Below are 18,433 nucleotides of genomic sequence, written 5' to 3' on the forward strand. Positions count from 1 at the left end.
CACCTTAGCTCTCTGGATCGCTTTTTACGCTCAGTCTGAACTGACTCGAGCTCCTGCCTCAGCTGCTTGATTGTGGCCTTCCTGGCTTCCACTTCCTCCCTTCTTGGATGATCCTAAAAATGGCCTTCCATCATCGCGAACAGTTCGTTGCTAGCCTCCATAACCTCGTGATCACAATCACAACTTATAAGGAGGGAGATAGACGAGGATGGAAGAGTAATGCAAGGATACCTTTGCATTAGCAATGACCATCTTGACATACGCATCCTTTTCCGTCATAGCGCTCAAGGCCGGAAGGTGACAGCCTCGAGGCCTTATGCATCAAGCAAGGCGAGCGAGATTCCCAGATCTTTGGTTATCGGGCCATCACCCTCATGAAAGAACCTCCATTTTGCCGGATCACGAGCCTCTGTGTCACCCACGATCGGAACCGGAGACACAACCTTTGCGGTTCAAGCTCGGGTACGTCTAGGCACACCCAAACCACTCAGAGGGTTGGAATTCGAGCTTAAAGAAACTGTAAACCCTTGTGCAATAGAAACCGTTCCTTTCTTCGCCTGGGAATCAAGGATCGTAACCAATGTTGAGTCGACCATGACCTCTTTCCCTCGAGTCGATCCGGCGGTCCGGAGCGTTGCTCTCCTCGACATCCTTCTGGCTAAACATCAAAACCAAATAGAAAAAGACTAACTTGCAACTAGAACCAGATATGAGCTTGCGACTACAGGAGATCGAACACGGCCCGCACTCAATCGTAGTCGAAAGACAGCCAATGAGGCCGGTCTTGGCAAAGAGATTTGATAATCTCTCGGAGATCGTCACTCATAGGCAAGCTCCCCGAGAGGACTAAAAAAAGAGGAGTAGAATCAATAGACGCATGCTTTATCCCAAAACGACTTGCAATAAAAAGAGATCGGTGAGCAAAACTGACCAATGTTTTCGGCCCATTCCCAGGTATTTTTAAGAAGTGAAAGTTTCCCATAGACGTTTTATTAACCTTGAAGAAGAAGAAGTGTTATCTCCATTTGTCATTACGGTATGAGATCCCTTCCACGATCTGGCGACCAGGCCAAATTGATATTAAGAAGGTTCCCAAGGCTCTGTTGTTCCACTTTATCAAGCATAGCTGACAGAGCTCCTCAATACCGAGCACCAATCCTTCCTCGCTAGCCCTAACCGACAATGTCAAGAAGTGTGAGAAAATTTGGGAACATCTTAGTAAACGACAAGCCCAGCTCTGCAAGTATCTTGAGCACCGGTTCCGGAATGGGAAAAGAAAGACCTCGATCCTCGAAATATGTAATGTAGAACCCGCAATACCCCTCTCAAATTCTCGAGAGTCTCATTCCCTGACACGAGATCAATCTTAACAGTGCGAGGAACCTTGCAATTATCGTAAAGGTTGTTGATGAGAATTCTTAGTAATGGGAACAGGAAAGGAGCAAAGTTTCAGCATCTAGGGTAGTCCTTGCAAAGAAGAGAGCTAGCAAAAGAAGGAAACAAATCGAAAGTATAGGAGAAAGAAAAGAAAAAAAAATCGGATATTTATAAAGAGAAACTAAGGTGGGGCATCCACAATCTATGAGAACAGTAATGATGAGCGTTAATCCCTGGAATCAATCCTAGCCGCACGATGAAGAAATCATTGTTGTAGCGAGTTAAGTCTTGAGCAGTGGATTTATGACACCTGTTGGAAAGACTGTAACCCGTAGATTTTACCTTGATCGGAGTAAGCATGCTAAACAAGAATCAAAAACCTAGATAACCGCACCTTTTTGCTTCAGTTCTCCACTTAAAAGGGCTGGGGAACAATTGTTGGGCATGATTTTGCATATTCATCGACATAAACCGCGAAAGATCGACCTAAGAGCGACTTCGTGAGAAAATACCCGGCCCACTAATATTCGCCAAAGGAAGACGGGCTGAATATCAAAGTAAGAATCGAGCTGGACTTAGTCAAGAAAATCCTCTGCGATCTTCGAAACGGTTAGACGACTGGGGACTACATATATAAAGGAGAAATAGAGCAAGAGAAGGGCCACTTGAAACCCTAGACACAAACATCACCTTAATACATTTGTCTTAGTTCTTAGTCATTGTAATCCCTTTTCATTATAACCATCATTGTAATCTCTTTTCATTATAACCATTGTATTCGATCAATCTCTATCAATAAAGTTTATTTTTGTCAACCGGAATCTCATTACATAGTTGCGTTTTGAAGATTTTGTTGTCAGATTATTCTATTCCTTAATCTTTTACCAAATACCTAGTGTGAGTTTTATGATTTACAAGGGGTATATCCACATTTCTAAAGTTTTAAAAGGAAAAAAAATAAATATACTATAATTTAGAAATTATTTTTATTGAATTTTAAATTTACAAGATGAAGAAAAAAGGTAATAGCCTATATCTCTTATCTCTCAACCGCAACTTTTCTCTTGGCAGTATACCACCAATGGTCCAACACATATGATGGCATATAAATATTTAAATAAACCTTGGAACTATCTATATCGATGCAGACACAAACGACTGTATATATACACACATGTATTACTACTTCACTGTATCATTATTGTTCTCTCTAAATATTCGAATCTTGAACTTTTTCATTTTCACTATTCGATGTTGTCTCCTCTCATCGTTAACACAACCTCAAGAGAAAACTATATGGCGGCGGATTTCTCAGATTTTACGGCGGAAGGCTTGCCGGACTTCACGATGGTCGGAGAAGGAAGTCTTTATCTTCTTGAAGGAATCGATTACTACGACGACTTTTTCATTGGGTTCGATGGAGATGATGCTTTACCGGATTTGAAGATTGATTGCGATATTCTCGGCGAATATTCCGGCAGTTGGAGAGATGATGAACAAGAAATGGAGGGAAACACTTCGACAAAGTCGGAGACGTCAGAGAGAGACGGTGGTATGGTTAAGCTTGATGGTGGTGCTAGGACCCCCAAAACGGTGCGTAGAGGAAAACGTAAAGTGAAGAAAAATAAAGATTGTTTATCCCTTGACAATGAAATTAAGAAAAAAGCCAAGGTATGTTTCTAAATACATTTTTTCCTAACAAATAACTTTTTCATTGACAAAATAATAGCTATTTTAATTTCCTTTCTTAAATAACAAGTATTAATCTCTGTTGAGTAGATTCAATGCAACAATTGTTGGGTATTTGAGTTTTTTTTTAATATTTGTGGTTTCAAATAATTGTTCATCTATTTTATTTTCATAATTAATCAGAGATATATATATTTAGGAATTATCTATATTTTTTACTACTGATAAAATCTATGTTATGAACCAGTTTTCTTTTGTAGTAACAAATTCATAATATTAAACTTTTATAAAAATTTATAAATATTAACAGAAGAAATCAACCGTTAATAAATAACTAATTCATGATTTTTAAGTATATTTAAATTCATGATTTTAAATATATAAAACCGTTCAATCTTCATCGATAAATCCATATCTATAAAAATTAATCTTTGTGATAATTTTTATGTTTAATATCAACCGTCCTTAATTATAATACTTTTTAATAATAACTAATATAACTAATTTATTTATTTATAAGACATGTTAATTTTTTGGTTTCAAAAATGTAATCTTAAATTTTATATTAATTTAAAATAAGTTTTCACATATGGACCATCTAGTTTGTCGTTAATTAATACTTTTCTTCTTATGTATATGAAATAGTTTAATCTCTAGCAGCAAAATTATAATCTTATATTGAATATGTATATACATCGTTCTATTCTACAGATTTGGCTGGCCGAGTCGTTTTTAAATAATTTAGTTTTTGTCAGAAAAGAATATGACATTTTATGTTTATGTGCAGCCTAGACCAATTAGTCATCTAATTTATCAATATTAAATAACATTATAATTTTAAAAATATAGTTAATCAAATTATATCAATATTGTATGTTGTTTCAAAATATACAATGTTTTGAGATTGTAAAGTTAATTTTAACTTTTAGAAACTGTTCAACCAATAAAATTTTGCAGTTTTTTTTATAATTAGTTGAATAATTTTAAAATTATATTTTTAATTGTGATTTTTAGAAGTACATAATTTTCTTAATTTTTGTGCACTTAACCGAAACATCATATATTATGGAACTGAGGGATTATATATTTTTTTTTTTTAATTATTGCTAAAATCAGGTGGATTGGACGCCAGAGTTACACCGGAATTTCGTACAAGCTGTGGAGCAACTAGGGATAGACAAAGCAGTGCCATCTCTCACTCGTCACAACGTTGCAAACCATCTCCAGGTATTGTACTACTCAAAAAGCCAGTAGATTATATCCTACATCAATTAATCTATAGAGGCTAGAGCTATGTTCTTAGGAATATAACCTATCCCCTGTTCAAAAACTCGGGCGCCTAGTTGCTAGCCGGACCCAAGCTAAAGCAATTTTGATGTAATCGGCCAACAAAATCGGAGACCAATTACTCGGCCATTAAACCGATTAGGCAGCCCATTAAGCCGATTAGACAGCCCAATTACCGACTAATCAGCCCATTAATTGGACTTAAATTATAAACTAAGAAAATATTTTCTAGGCTTTAGCATGAAGCCCAAAGCCCAAATACTTTATCACTCTCTTAGCATTACTACTCCTTTCTTAGCATTACTACTCTATATATAGACTAAGGTTTTGCCTCTCTTTTTTTTTCCTAACCGATGTGGGACTTTGCCCATCAGTCCTAATAATGCGAAAAATATTAATAGTGTCTATCGAACCCAGGTTGATGGACATAAGATCATAACATTTGGCCACTAGGAGACAGCGATCACATTTTTTTTTTGCGCATATGTTAATAGACATATATACATATGAGAAAAACTCAAAACTAGTCTAAGTTAAGGCATCACATATACTAACAATTAACCTTTTTTTAAACCCATAAATATAAATTCAATAATAACATACAAAAAACTATTATATTCTAATATATTTATATTTTATATTTAATTTAAATATAATAATTAAACTAGGCTCCGCGTATACCCTGATTAATCCCCGATTTTCTGGTAACTCGCTAGGTCCGGGATCGCCGCCCGACTAACGCCTAGCGTAGTTCCGAACAAGGAACCTAACCAATCAAGATCTATGTCATTGAAAAAAAAAAAATCTATATTATTGAGTATTAAAGCGATCTAAATAAACATCAACTCATATATTCACTAAAATGAGAATAATTGTGTGTTTTATCTTATAATAATAAGAGAAATATAGGTCATATCGGAAACATTTACTAGCGCGTGAAGCAGAAGCTGCGAACTGGAATCTCAGGCGGCATGCTACGGTGGCAGTTGCCGGATTAGGAGGGAAAAAGCCGTGGAAGGCTCCTGCCTTGGGCTATCCACCAAACGTGACACCGATGCATCACGGCCACTTCAGGCCTTTACACGTGTTGGGTCATCCTACATGGCCTAAACACAAGCATAACCATCCATCTTCGTCTACTCATCGGACGTATCCAATTCCGGCTGTTGCAGCACCTCCGTCATCTTGGCCTGGTCAGCCGCCATATTGGCACCAACAAGCACTATATCCACAGGTAAATTCATATGTAAATTTGACAGATTGGTTGCACGGTTAAAATGTAAAATAATAATTATTAAAAGGGTTTATTTGTAGGGATATGGTATGGCTACACCGAATCATTCGATGTACAATAATAAATCAGAAACAAGCATTGGTGTTCCCACAAGACAATTAAGCCCCACCACTAATCCGCCTATCGACATTCATCCCGTGCGTGCACCTTTATTTCTTTTGAATTTCTTTGATTCCGAAATAAGTAATAATCCCAAAAGTTTTTGAGAACTTTGTTTAACTTGATAAGGTTTTTTTTCTTTTTTTGTAAAAGGGCTTTTTAACTTGATAAGGTTATCTCATTAATTGGTGTTTATCTCCCTTTGAATTTTGTTTTTTTTTTTTGTCGGTTCAGTCTAATGAGAGCATAGACGCAGCTATAGGAGACGTCATAACAAAGCCCTGGCTACCTCTTCCTCTGGGACTGAAACCGCCCTTGACGGCGTCATGACCGAATTACAACGTCAAGGCGTTACTAATGTTCCTCATCTTCCTTGAGAGCACAATTCGTCGAAATCCTTTTTGGGTATCTTTCTAAGTATTTTTGCAAGGAATACAATATAATTCCTTGTTGCTTGATCATTGTGTTCAATATGAGTTCATGTATCGAAGTTAAAGCAAGTCTGTTTTTATCTAATTGCATCGTCTTGTTAGTCAATCAAACTTAATCCTACCTATTATATAAAAGAACAACAAAATAAATTTAAATGTGTGGACAATTCTGAATTGTTTATGCTTTTTTACTTTTTGCTATCATGGTTCATTTGAGTTACATACACTTCCAAGTTCATATTTAAACCAATTGTTAATAAATAAACTGATTTATCTTTTTTTATTATTTAATATAATTTTCATTCGATCTTGAACATCTATCTATAACAATAAAGTTGTCTTTAATCTCTCCACAACCATCCACCTCATCATTTACATAGGAGCAAAACATTCCACGTGTCCATCTCTTTTACGTAATGCAATCTTTCTTTTTATTTGAGTTCTTTATGTTTGTTTATTTTGTGGGTTCTCTTCAAAATATTCATATCTGGCCCATCCTCTTTTAGAGTTTGTATCTGATGTGACCACACCTGCACTCGGCTCCTCCTCCCTCCCTCACTCTTCGTCTCCTAAAGCCTCCGACCACCGCCTTTGTAACAGCATTGGGCTTTCGAGTAGTGTAGTCACCGATTGTATTTATGTGCTACGTTGGTGGTGGTTTATCAAAGAGAACATCACTTTTCCACTTATTCATCGTTTACAGCACAACTCCACAGTAACGTCTCCCTTCTCCTCCACAGCACAACTCACCGTAACGTCTAAGCTAGGAATGCCAAGAAAGGTGGAAAGTTTATGGGGATCGACATAGTTCTTGTAGATGAGAAGGTAAATCGACTCTTTGGAAACGTTTGTTTTTTAAAATTATTGGAGTTTTGCTTCCAAAGTCATATTCTTTCTCTTATAGATGGAGAAGTTGTTGAGGTCAAAATCGGTCACGATGGAATCAATGCTGGAAAGTCCCCGGAAAATATTTTTCGGAAGGATAACTTTCGTATAATTTTTAACGAAGAGTTTCCACGGTAAATTCTGGAGTTATTTTATCGACAAGATAAAAGTCAACACCAGGAAATACCAATCCTGAAGAACACCCAAGACATCGAAAACCCGAGTCACCGTATAGCAACTGGTTCAGCTACAAGACCATCATGCAATCAATTCGCCATAAGGCGAACAGCCCCTCGCGAGACTGGGGTGCCAGCTGGCGACCGGTCCCTTGCAGGACGGGGTCGCCAGCTGGCAGGGACCAGGTCGCCATCTGGCGATCGACTTTCATAAACTTCGCTCACCGACTAGAGAGCACATACTATGATTTATCAAACACCATGCACTCTCATTTCGCTCCCTTAGCTCCTTCTTACGAACTATGACTGCGACGACGGTTGACTTAAAACACCAGATGCCTCGATTATATGATTGGATTAAACCTTTCTATGAAACCAGCGTCGTATCGAAGGCAATGTCTCAAAAAAATCATAAAAACGCTTAAAGCCGAAAGATGGCCCAAAGAGGTCTGAAACGCGACTAAAAGCCCACTTGCAGTTTCAGATGAGAATAGGCCCAGGATTACTATGACGGTTTCTTTCATATTCGCAGAAGAAGATAAATGTCAAGTTTCTAGGATAATTACGAAGATCGAAGAAAATTGGAATATTTCCGCAAGATGATAAACTTTACATAGGGGCAGAAAAGGAAGACACAAACTGACCTTGGGAGAAGTATATAAGGAGTGCAAAGACGAGAGGCACGAGGGAGAACTTTTACACAGAAAAACTTAGCACTTAGAGCAATAGGCAACTTTCCGTTTTTGTTATCGAGCTGCGACTCAACTAGGTTTTTGCAGTCTTAGGTTGTTAGAACTAGGGAACTGCATGAAGCTCTTGCAGCCAAGGCTCTTACCTCGTTGTAACGCTCATATGCAGATTCGGAATAAGACATCCTTTGCTTTCTTTTTCGATTCTTATATTTTATTTCCTCAGTTTATTTCGTGTCTCTGATTGCTTGGCGTGTGGTTTAGCAAATATCTGGGACCTCTGGAACATTAGGGTTTTCCTAACTTTTCTAATTTAAAAGGAAATCGATGGTGTAAATTTCGGTTCCCACAGAAGTCACCAAATTTTTTGTTACTTTATCTTATTGTAATAGATAATTGTGTTTATAATGTCTTCTTTTTTTAAAGGATGTAGTCTACGATGATCCAGTGATCAGTTAGCGTCCACCGTGTTGAACAAGTTCCAACGCCTACTCAGAGAGGGAGGTAGTTTTATATATATATATATATATATATATATATATATATATTAATTATCCGCCTAAACCGGAAAATGGTTAATGGTTACAATGAAAATTCAACCCGAAAAACGAACCAGCTTAAACCGTAGTAAACCACAGAAAACCGGAACCAAGCAAAACCCTAGCTCTAGCAACGTTTCAGCCGTTCCCTAGCATCCGCTGTCGCCTTCTCTGGAGCTTGCTCACCGCCTTCAACAACGTGTATCTCGAGCTCTCCCGGTCAGTTGTAACCACTCCGGTGGCAACCACATGAAGGCGATGGGGAGCGCGACCCAAAGAAGCCCCTGTGAACTTCGCCGGAGCCGTGAAGTTCGCCGGGGCAGACGACCTTCACCAGTCAATCTTGAATCTCCATGCATACCCTCCGTCGACCTCAGCGTAACTACAAGACGCGGTTTCCACCACTTCCACAAAGGTATCAGATCTGAGAAAAAGCCTCCTCCACCTGCCATCCTCGAGCAGATGCTAAGGAAGATACACCAGATCTGGAATCCCGCTTCAGAGAGCATCTTCCGAACCACCGCAGCTCCGTCGGTCTCCTCACCGCGCATGGCCAGAAAGGAGAGAGAGTTTCCCGGTTAACATGTAACCAGAAACGCCATCAGCACCACCGAAATAGAAGAAAACAAAGAGAAACAAAAGCCCTCTCACACCACCGGCGGTGAAGCTGATGGCGGAGAGGCAAGCGGCGGATGTAGTTTTAGAGAGAGGTTGGAGAAAAGTTTTTACAGAGAGAGGTAGGAGAAGTTTCTTTAGAGAGAGGTTGGAGAAAAGTGAGAGGGAGGTAGTTATGAGCTGAGTTCATTTGATGTGAGAAAGAGCAATCAGTAATCTCAGAGAGGTATGTAGTCATTGTTGTATCCACCCTTTGATTTGTGTCTCTCAATTTATATTCTGGCATTTTTCTTATCTTTCTTAGCACTCATAAAGCATAAAGTTTTGGATGAATTTCTAATGTTTTCTTTAAAGCCAGAAAATCATGGCAAGCTCAAGCTCGACTCTTACGAGGGTACTATGTTTCTTGGTGCGTGCTTATATTGATTATTTTTCTTCATGATCAGTTGTGGGTTTCAAATATAGATGAGTGTTGCCTAAAGTTTTTGTTTTGCACTTCTGTTGTGCAGATTAGTTAGACGGACTTAGCTGAAGCTATTGGTGCTTCCCTCCTTCAGTCAATGGTGGGTACATATCTGACTTTGATATCTTTGTGATCGGTACGTCTGCTAGAAATTACAGACTTTCTCTTTATGTTTTCCGACGAAACCATCTCTTTTCTACATGGTTGATTGGGCAAGTAAAATGTCGAATAGTGCAGAAAGAATAGGAAAATATGAATAATATTTTAGTAATTGCAAATCCTCTTCTTCTTCTTTTTTCCTCTATCTGCTTTCCAGCTTATGACCTAGAGATTAAAGCCGGTGCATGTCTAAGGATTACCAAGTGCAGTGAGTTCGAGTATTGCCCAACTCCAATGGAACATGGTAGTTTCACCTTGAAGTATTTGCTCTTATCTCTCAGTTTCTTTAGCCAGTTTTTATAAATGATTATCATCATGGTCATAGACATGTCTGGTGAAGCTAACGTAAGTGTGATTAGTAAAAATCAGATATTTTCTTGCCGTCTTTTTGTTATCATTTTTGTCATTATTTGGTTGATTTTATTGCTGATCACTTCTAATTGGGCTCTAGATGTATTGCATTGCCAGTGTGTTTACAATCTATTACGTACACTTAATATTTTCCATGTATTACTCTCATTCGTCAAGTCATTATTATTTGTACTGCATAGTTTTTATTGATGCCCTACTCTTATCAACGCAGACAGACCTTCACCAGCAATGGCTTCCAGGAATTCAAAAGCGGACGCGTCTCTCTCACCACACGTGTTCTTTGATGATGTGGTTCCCGAAATTTGCATTGACACTGTGTCCGATGTGGTGTATAACCACGGCGATATTTCTGGAGGGGTTTCCTCGAGTCCAAAATCCGAATCAAAGGTATTTTCTTCACTTTCTTCTTTTTTTGTTTGCTTTTCGAGTTTTCCTCAGACTGTTGTGGTTCGTTTGTCACTAACCACTGTCAACGCAAATTTTGTTTGTCAGGTTCATGGATTCATAGAAAAGGTTCCAGCACGTGGTTGATGCTAGTTGTGTGAACAAATCACTGAAGAATGTGGCTTTAAAGAAGGTTATAACGTGATCATATAAGAAGTGTGTCTGAGTTACTATGAACCTTTGTTTGTTATAAGTAGTTTAAATTTGGGGATTGGAAAATTTATTGTATTTTGCGTGTGTGAAGCTGGAGTTGGTGTGGCATGACTCATAGCTGGAGTTGGTGTGGCATGACTCAACCAATGGCTCGATCAAGACTATGAAACTCAGTTAGATGGCCCCAGTGGAAATGAATCATCATATTTCTCTTGTGGAGTGTTTCTTATACTGACCCTAGAAGTGAATCAGATGCCTTTTCTAGTCAATGATTACCGAACAAGTTTCAGATCACTGAATCGATAGCTATATATGTTTTTCCTACAAATGTGTATGTATGCTTAAATAGAACAGTTTCAGCTAGAAATAAACTAAATAAATTTTGTTTTCATTTTTTAATCTGAGATGTGTTACGGTCAGCGGTTGATGAGACTTTAAGAAAACAAAACAAGTTGTTTGAATGCCTTCAATTATTTCCTAACAGAAACTTCCATTTACATATAGGCACATACACTACAAGTATCAATTGAGAGCCAAGGGCCGATTTACAAATCAGATTAAGAAAGTTGGATTTTTTTTTTTTACTTTTTTTTGTATATCTATATTGGATCAAAAAATTGTAACTTATGATGTCTTTCTCTTCTTTAGCTATGTCTGTTTCACCTATTTTCTTAATGAAAGAGCTCGCAGCAAAGAAGAATATGGGTTTTCTTCCAACTCTAATGTCGATTTTTAATGCAAGAAGAAAATAAGGATACTTTATAACTGTTGCGATACTTACAATTTTACATGTTTAAGAAATAGTGGCATGTAATTTGAGAACGTCTCAAGGCTTATAAAAAATATTATGATAAAAAATCTGACTCAAATGTTTTTAGAATCTGCATACAAGAAATGAAAATAAATATAACTTCATAATACAAATATGTGCATATATTATAAGGCATGCACATCAATGGGCAAGCTATGACATGCACGTCGATGGATAAGCTACATCACATTTCAGGTAAATTAGCTGATGGATAATTTGAAGAAAAAAATTTAACACCGCATAATTTGAAATCTATACTTATCTATTTATATTATTCTTTCTTTTCCTCCTGCTACAACACTTGTCTCTTTTTCAGTACGTCATGTTAGCATATGTTTTTGCACAAAAAAATGTTGGGCTTGAGATAGATTTTTAGGCTAGATTTATCATCATGTGCCTTATGATAATGGCTTTGTAATGACGAAATAATTTTCTAAACTTTGGGTTTCAGTTACATAGCTAAATATTTCTTTTAACCATTACATTTACATGTGTTTTCCTTTCTAAAGTTGCGTATTCTTTGTTCAAAAAAAAGTTACATATTCTAAGAAATATTATGCTAAACAAATGTATAATTTTCACATTAGATGTAGCTTCATGATGGACAAAGCCAGTATTTCGACCTTATATATTTACAACAATAATTATATGTAACTGAGAGCTCTATAATTGTAATTTAGTATCTAATTAAAACAAAAAGGGTTTATTGATATATATATTGAGTTGACTTTTCTTATAAGAATAGAAAGGTTAATGAAAATTAGTCAACAGAGTTTTCAAAATAGAAATATTAGTCAACAATTAATAACTTAGTGAACATACATAATATTGTTCAAAAATATAAACATTCCAATAGTAAAAATAAACTTTTATAAAAAACAAAAGGGAGGAAAATTTATTTATGTTATTGTCTTTTTAGTTTCATCAAGTTTAAATAAAATTAACAAGAAAATGATTGAAAACCAGAACCAAAAATTAACACATAATAATAACAAAATATTAAAAATAAAAGGTTTAGAAAATTAAATAAATATGATATAATAAATAAAAAAAAAATATAACACACAAAAAATGTGATATCATAAAAAAATTCAAGCATAAATTTAATATTTATATAAAAAAGTACATATTTGCAGAGTCTAAATGGAAAACCGCATTATAAAAAAATTGACAAGAAACACATAAAATAAATATAAATAAAAGTAGATGACTTAATAGAAAATATATTAAAAATCTAATCCGTCAAAAAAAAAAGAACATAGCCCTATCAAGCCATTTTAACAACCGGATTAAAAAAAATTAACTTGACTCAACGAAATAAAGTAAAATATTTTACCATCAAACAATTTCAATCAAAAGAAGTCCTGAAAAAAAAACAAGAATAATGATACTATATAAAATATTAATTCAAACCTATGATGCTCTCTTACAAATCCGCACTAAATATAAAATTTTAAAGAAAATCTTGATAAAATTTAACAATCTAAGGTAAACAAACAGTCGATTCATCAAAAACTATTCACTCAAAAGACCTAACGCTTCTGAATTGAATGGTCATTTATACAAAATGTTACAAGAAGTTAAGAAATCGATAACTTAAACTCACCATCTATAAAACATAGCTATAACACCTTACGCTGCTTATAATTTTGAACTCACACAAATAACCAAAGAATGAATAACGAACCATTTCTCTCTTATAAGTTCTCACACCAAACAAGACCTTCAGGAGCAAATCCCCGGCGCACACTCCAAGTCTACATCAACAGGCCAAACACACAACAATCTATCATTGGTTTCCAGCTACCATGTATCACCGACCATCAAAGTAATTTTAATGATTCAACAACTAAGGGCATGGAATTCATGTTAACATACCTTGAAATCGAACACCCCGACTCAACCCTGCTTATTTAAGAAACAACCCTATACGTGATGAAATTACTAGCAGTTGAAGACAATAACATAACTGATGATCTTCAAGTTACTCTTACCATCACATACTACAACCAAACCGCGACTACAAGACTTGACGTCGACCTTATCATCACTGATAGTGAGGCAACTAATAGGCCTCCAACTACAGAAGAAGAAAACGATGCATGCATTGTATGCTTCATAAATTACAACAATAAAACCTGTCTATGCTTTCTTACTTGCGGCCATACTTTCCATTTCCGCTGCATTGATAAATGGCTTCATACGAACATAAGCTGTCCCATATGTAGGAAAAATCATCTATGATTCAGCGTTATTACAATTTATAAGGGGTTTCTTATGTTCCAATTTTCAGTTTCATTTTCATACTGTTTTTGATTTTCGTTCTAATTCTCAAACAAAATATATAAATATTTTTCCTCATTTCCTAATATGTTTCATCGCCATAATTAGTTTATTACCAAAAATCAAATAAAAAAACATATAAGAACAAAACTTCATTACACACATTTAAATTCAGATTAGTCTCTAAAATAAAATTCAAATTTTGTTGCTTCTATATATTGTCTACATGGTACTTAACAATATAATTCAATATGTTCTCTAAATAAAGCATCAACTTTACTTTATGTTTAAAAATTCTAACTAAATTAACTTTGCTACAACTATCGGCTTTTTATTATACTTTTATTGAATCGATTGGTCACAACCACTTATGTTATTCCACTTTGAACTAAGTAACTACAAAATAAAGTAATACATTATGATCGTTAACCAATATCAAATAGATCAGAAAATAATATGCTTTTCTTTCAACATATTTTCTTTACTAAAACCATAAAATAAATTGTAAATTTATGTAAGAACAAAATATAGGAACCCGGTGCGTATTGACGGAATACCGCTAATATAGAAGACAGTCCATCAATTAGTCATATGTGCTGCAACGCACCATTATGATCGGACGTAACGTAAAGATGGTTAAGGAATAATGAGGCATGAAAAAAGTTGTTTCTGGATTGTCTTCGTCGAGCAAAAATACAGTCGTAGTTCGTATTCCATTTGTTTGAGAAATGCTATTTTTATGCCTAAAGAATGTTATCTTTTGGAAAAATAATTGCAAATAAATTGATAGTCTTAAAAGTATCATATATATATATTGTGTGTGTGAAACTATGAACATACAGAATTACGACTGGCAATCTTAATGTGCAAACCACGATGAACACATACTAATCCTACGTGGGAAGATGCATATTTTGACCTTAACAATTTTTTCGATTGTGCCAACTACGATCCAAATAATTTGTTACTGCCAAATACGACTTAAAATTGATTAAAATTCAAAATTTTCTATCCGAACTTGCTTCCATAACTCAAAATCTTATATTGACTAACCGTTGCGGTGCTGTGTAGCTAAACAAAACCATGTCATTTTGTATTTGACTAAATCAAAATAATTTTTTCTCTCTGGGGGATTCAAACCCGAATAATGGCAATCCCTACGACAAACGAACAAACCACTCGTCCAAGTTATATTTCTGTAAAAATGGTATAACATGTATATTATATACGTAAAATATACGAAGAGACGCCGTCACGACTTCATCCTCTATATCTCTCTCAATTCGATTGCCTCAAGATGTCTCATTTTCAAAAGTCTCTGGTGTAGAGGGACGAGGTTGACCAGACACGGTGTTCTCGCGAGGGCTGAGGATAAGATAAGGATCTCTTCTTCTTCTCTCGAAAAACAATTTCAACCACTCGAAAATGAGTCGGAGATTGAGGTTTGAGTTTCCTCGATATCATCCTTAACAAAATTCAATTTTGCCAAGTACCCATTTCCTGTTATAAATCATAAGTTGTGTCATTATCATGTGTTCGGTGATCCACATGATTTTATGGACTCAGGATCATGCGACCCTATATGTTTGGTGGATGAACCTAGCTTGAGATACTTTGAAGCGAATTACCAGCCAAAGACAGATATAGACAAGAACGACTATGCACACTTTTTGTACGTATATAACGACATGATACATCATTATTACAGAATGTAACTATAACGCCCGGACCGCCCACGGCTAATGGGCCATCCACGCCCGCTGTCTCAGCCCATGGACCCCATCCCGTTCCAGCGATCGGTCCGTTAATATTTTCAAAAGCCTGAAATCATTATTTACTGACCCTGCAATCACCATCCAACATTTTCCCGTGTTTTGACCTCACTTGCACAGTATCGCGAATCACTTTCCGATAGGTCACCTATCCTTTCACTATTCCAGCCCAAGCACGCTTAACTCTGGAATTCTAAACGGATGTGTGACGGAAAAGGTAAGTCAACTTTGGTGACATAGATAGCCAAATTAATTCTCTTAAACCTTTCCACATATCACAACTCGGGATGATACAATTCACACCCTCTCAAAGAACGCAACGTCCTCTTTGCGCTCCACGATAGGTCTCAAGACGCCTTTTAGGTCAGAATTGAGATGGCTAACCAGCTCTGATACCACTTGTAACGCCCCGACCGCTCACGGCTAATGGGCCATCCACGCCCGCTCTCTCGGCCCATGGACTTCATCCTGTTCCAGTGATCGGTCCGTTAATATTTTCCAAAGCCTGAAATCATTATTTACTGACCCTGCAATCACCATCCGACCTTTTCCCGTGCTTTGACCTCACTTGCACGGTATCGCGAGTCACTTCCCGATAGGTCACTTATCATTTCACTACTCCAGCCCAAGCACACTTAACTTTGAAGTTCTAAACGGATATGTGACGGAAAAAGTAAGTCAACTTTGGTGACATAGGTAGCCAAATTAATTCTCTTAAGCCTTTCCACATATCACAACTCGGGATGTTGCAGTAACTTGAACGGTGGTTTGTGCGTACTAACGATTTGTTTGTCAATGTAGGATTCTGAACTATGGAAAAAAGTTTAGATATAAATTTAAAGTTTTATCAACTTTAGCTCGTATTTGGCACTAACTAGATATATAAGTGATATACTATGGATTTTACCACTTTTTATGCCATAGTACATGTCTTATTTAGACTCTTTATGTTATGTATGGAGTCTATTTTAGAATCTTTACAGGTTTATGTACGTTCTGAAACATTGTGGAGTTTATGGAGCTAAATGGAGCTTAAAGGAAGAAAGACCCGTATCTGAGCAAATGAAGAAAAAACAGAGTCGACGAACAGAGGAGGTGTCGGTCGACACTCATCCCTGATGTCGATCGACACTCACGCGAGAAAGCCTTGCCGGATCAAGATCATGAAATGGGCCCAGAAGTTTCCACAAAATTACAAGAATGCCCCTAACAAGTTTTGATCTAAAATATATATGTTATGCCATGTCTAGACAAAAAAGAGAGACATACTAGATTTTGTTCTTTAAAGCTTTTGTAAGGTAGGAGAGGAGATCTTTAACTCCTTCAGAGTATTGTATTGGAACTCCGGTTTTTCTATCTCTAATCTATCATGCAATTCATTCAATTTATCTCTGTGTTTTGTTTGATTATGTCTAAGTAGAAACCCTTGTTAGACTAAGGATTTGATATGGTATTGATGAATTATTGATTTAGAACTGATAAGGTGATTTATTAAAATCCTTCATAGAATTAGATCTTATTGCATGCATTCTAGAGTAGTGATACACTAAAATTGTGTCTTTACTACTGCAAGCTAACAGTGTAGATGTAGTATTTGAGATTCAATTCCAGAGGACCAGTTTACACTTTATCTTTATGGGACAATATCAAGCTAAAAAAATATGGGGGTTTCAAGATTAAGGTATCGTGACAAGCAAGTAATAAGTTGATTTTAAGGTTTTCAGGGTTTAAAAGAGCCAGCCTAAGGTTGTTTATTCGGGTGTTCTCAGCCACGAGCCAAACAATTATTCAGATTCAGATTAAGGACCAGTCTAGAACTCAGAACACTTCAAGTAAATCAGTCCACTATCATGGAGCTTCACCTTTTGTCAATCGATCTCAGCACCTAAACTTTCGTTTGGATTGGACTAAGACGCGATGACAAACATTAAGTTCAAATCCGATTTGTTCACAAAACACCCTAACATCTACTTTTACTGGCTATGGATGCAATGCTCATTCATTCAATGTCTAGCAACCAATAACACTTTTGATGAATAAATTAAGCCTAGATTCATACACTAAATAATTAGTTTAGGATAAGCAGTAAGAGCTGAAATGAATGAAGACAATTAAATATTAACATATGTAAGTTAAGCTCATGATCTAATAACCCTAAGCTAACAATTCGAAATATAAAGAGGGTTCAGGGATTTCTTCTCTAAAACAAGAGAGAGAGAGAGAGAGAGAGAGAGAGAGAGAGGGGAGAGAGAGAGAGAGAGAGAGAGAGAGAGAGAGAGAGAGAGAGAGAGAGAGAGAGAGAGAGAGAGAGGAGAGAGAGAGAGAGAGAGAGAGAGAGAGAGAGAGAGGGAGAGGAGAGAGAGAGAGGAGAGAGAGAGAGGGAGAGAGGAGAGAGAGAGAGAGAGAGAGAGAGAGAGAGAGAGAGAGAGAGAGAGAGAGAGAGGGAGAGAGAGGGAGAGAGAGGGAGAGAGAGGGAGAGAGAGGGAGAGAGTACTAAAGAAAGTCAAATTTCTGCTCACCCGAAGGACTCCACCCTGGAGAACTTAAATCACCTCCGAAGGTTCTCCCTCCGAAAGACGAGTCTGATCCTGAGGAAAGACTTTAGAGTTCAAGTTGGAGAGAACAGTGGATAGCCACCAGACGAGCGCCCGATGTCGGTGGATTGTCGAGCTGACCTCGTAAGTACACTATCCTTTAACTTCTTCCCCTGACACGAAGAAGTTGGTTCCACTTTCACCATTGTCTTACGTCTGCTCCCGGTGACCGTCGCATCATCATCCGAGATAACCTTGCTGATCAGCCCTTTCTTCACCGACACCGCTTTTGCTGCCTCCTTGAAAGCGGCCATCGGATCTTGCGCTGTGTCTCCTGGCATATTTTCTAAAAACAAGCATC

The 18,433-nt window shown here is 36.8% G+C and overlaps 1 protein-coding gene and 1 long non-coding RNA gene across 7 annotated transcripts; both read left to right on the forward strand.

Annotated features, from left to right (window-relative positions):
- The first annotated feature begins 2,354 nt into the window (after positions 1-2,354).
- LOC106389905 (transcription activator GLK2-like) lies at positions 2,355-6,333 on the forward strand. Its single transcript, XM_013830256.3, has 5 exons — positions 2,355-3,048; positions 4,183-4,293; positions 5,255-5,587; positions 5,668-5,784; positions 5,981-6,333. The coding sequence occupies exons 1-5, from the start codon at positions 2,473-2,475 to the stop codon at positions 6,074-6,076; spliced, it is 1,233 nt and encodes a 410-aa protein (XP_013685710.3). The 5' UTR covers positions 2,355-2,472; the 3' UTR covers positions 6,077-6,333.
- Positions 6,334-8,537: 2,204 nt separating this feature from the next.
- LOC125581703 lies at positions 8,538-11,138 on the forward strand. 6 transcript variants are annotated; one of them, XR_007319405.1, is made up of 6 exons: positions 8,539-9,307; positions 9,440-9,490; positions 9,591-9,947; positions 10,287-10,462; positions 10,568-10,675; positions 10,764-11,138. It is a non-coding gene; the product is annotated as an uncharacterized LOC125581703 (long non-coding RNA). The 6 variants fall into 6 exon arrangements; XR_007319406.1 differs by having other exon boundaries at positions 10,568-10,652; XR_007319407.1 differs by having other exon boundaries at positions 8,540-9,307; positions 9,591-9,680; positions 9,861-9,947; positions 10,568-11,138.
- The last annotated feature ends 7,295 nt before the right edge of the window (positions 11,139-18,433 follow it).

The sequence above is a fragment of the Brassica napus genome, chromosome C2 (assembly GCF_020379485.1).
Source record: "Brassica napus cultivar Da-Ae chromosome C2, Da-Ae, whole genome shotgun sequence".
In the NCBI taxonomy this organism is placed as follows: domain Eukaryota; kingdom Viridiplantae; phylum Streptophyta; class Magnoliopsida; order Brassicales; family Brassicaceae; genus Brassica; species Brassica napus.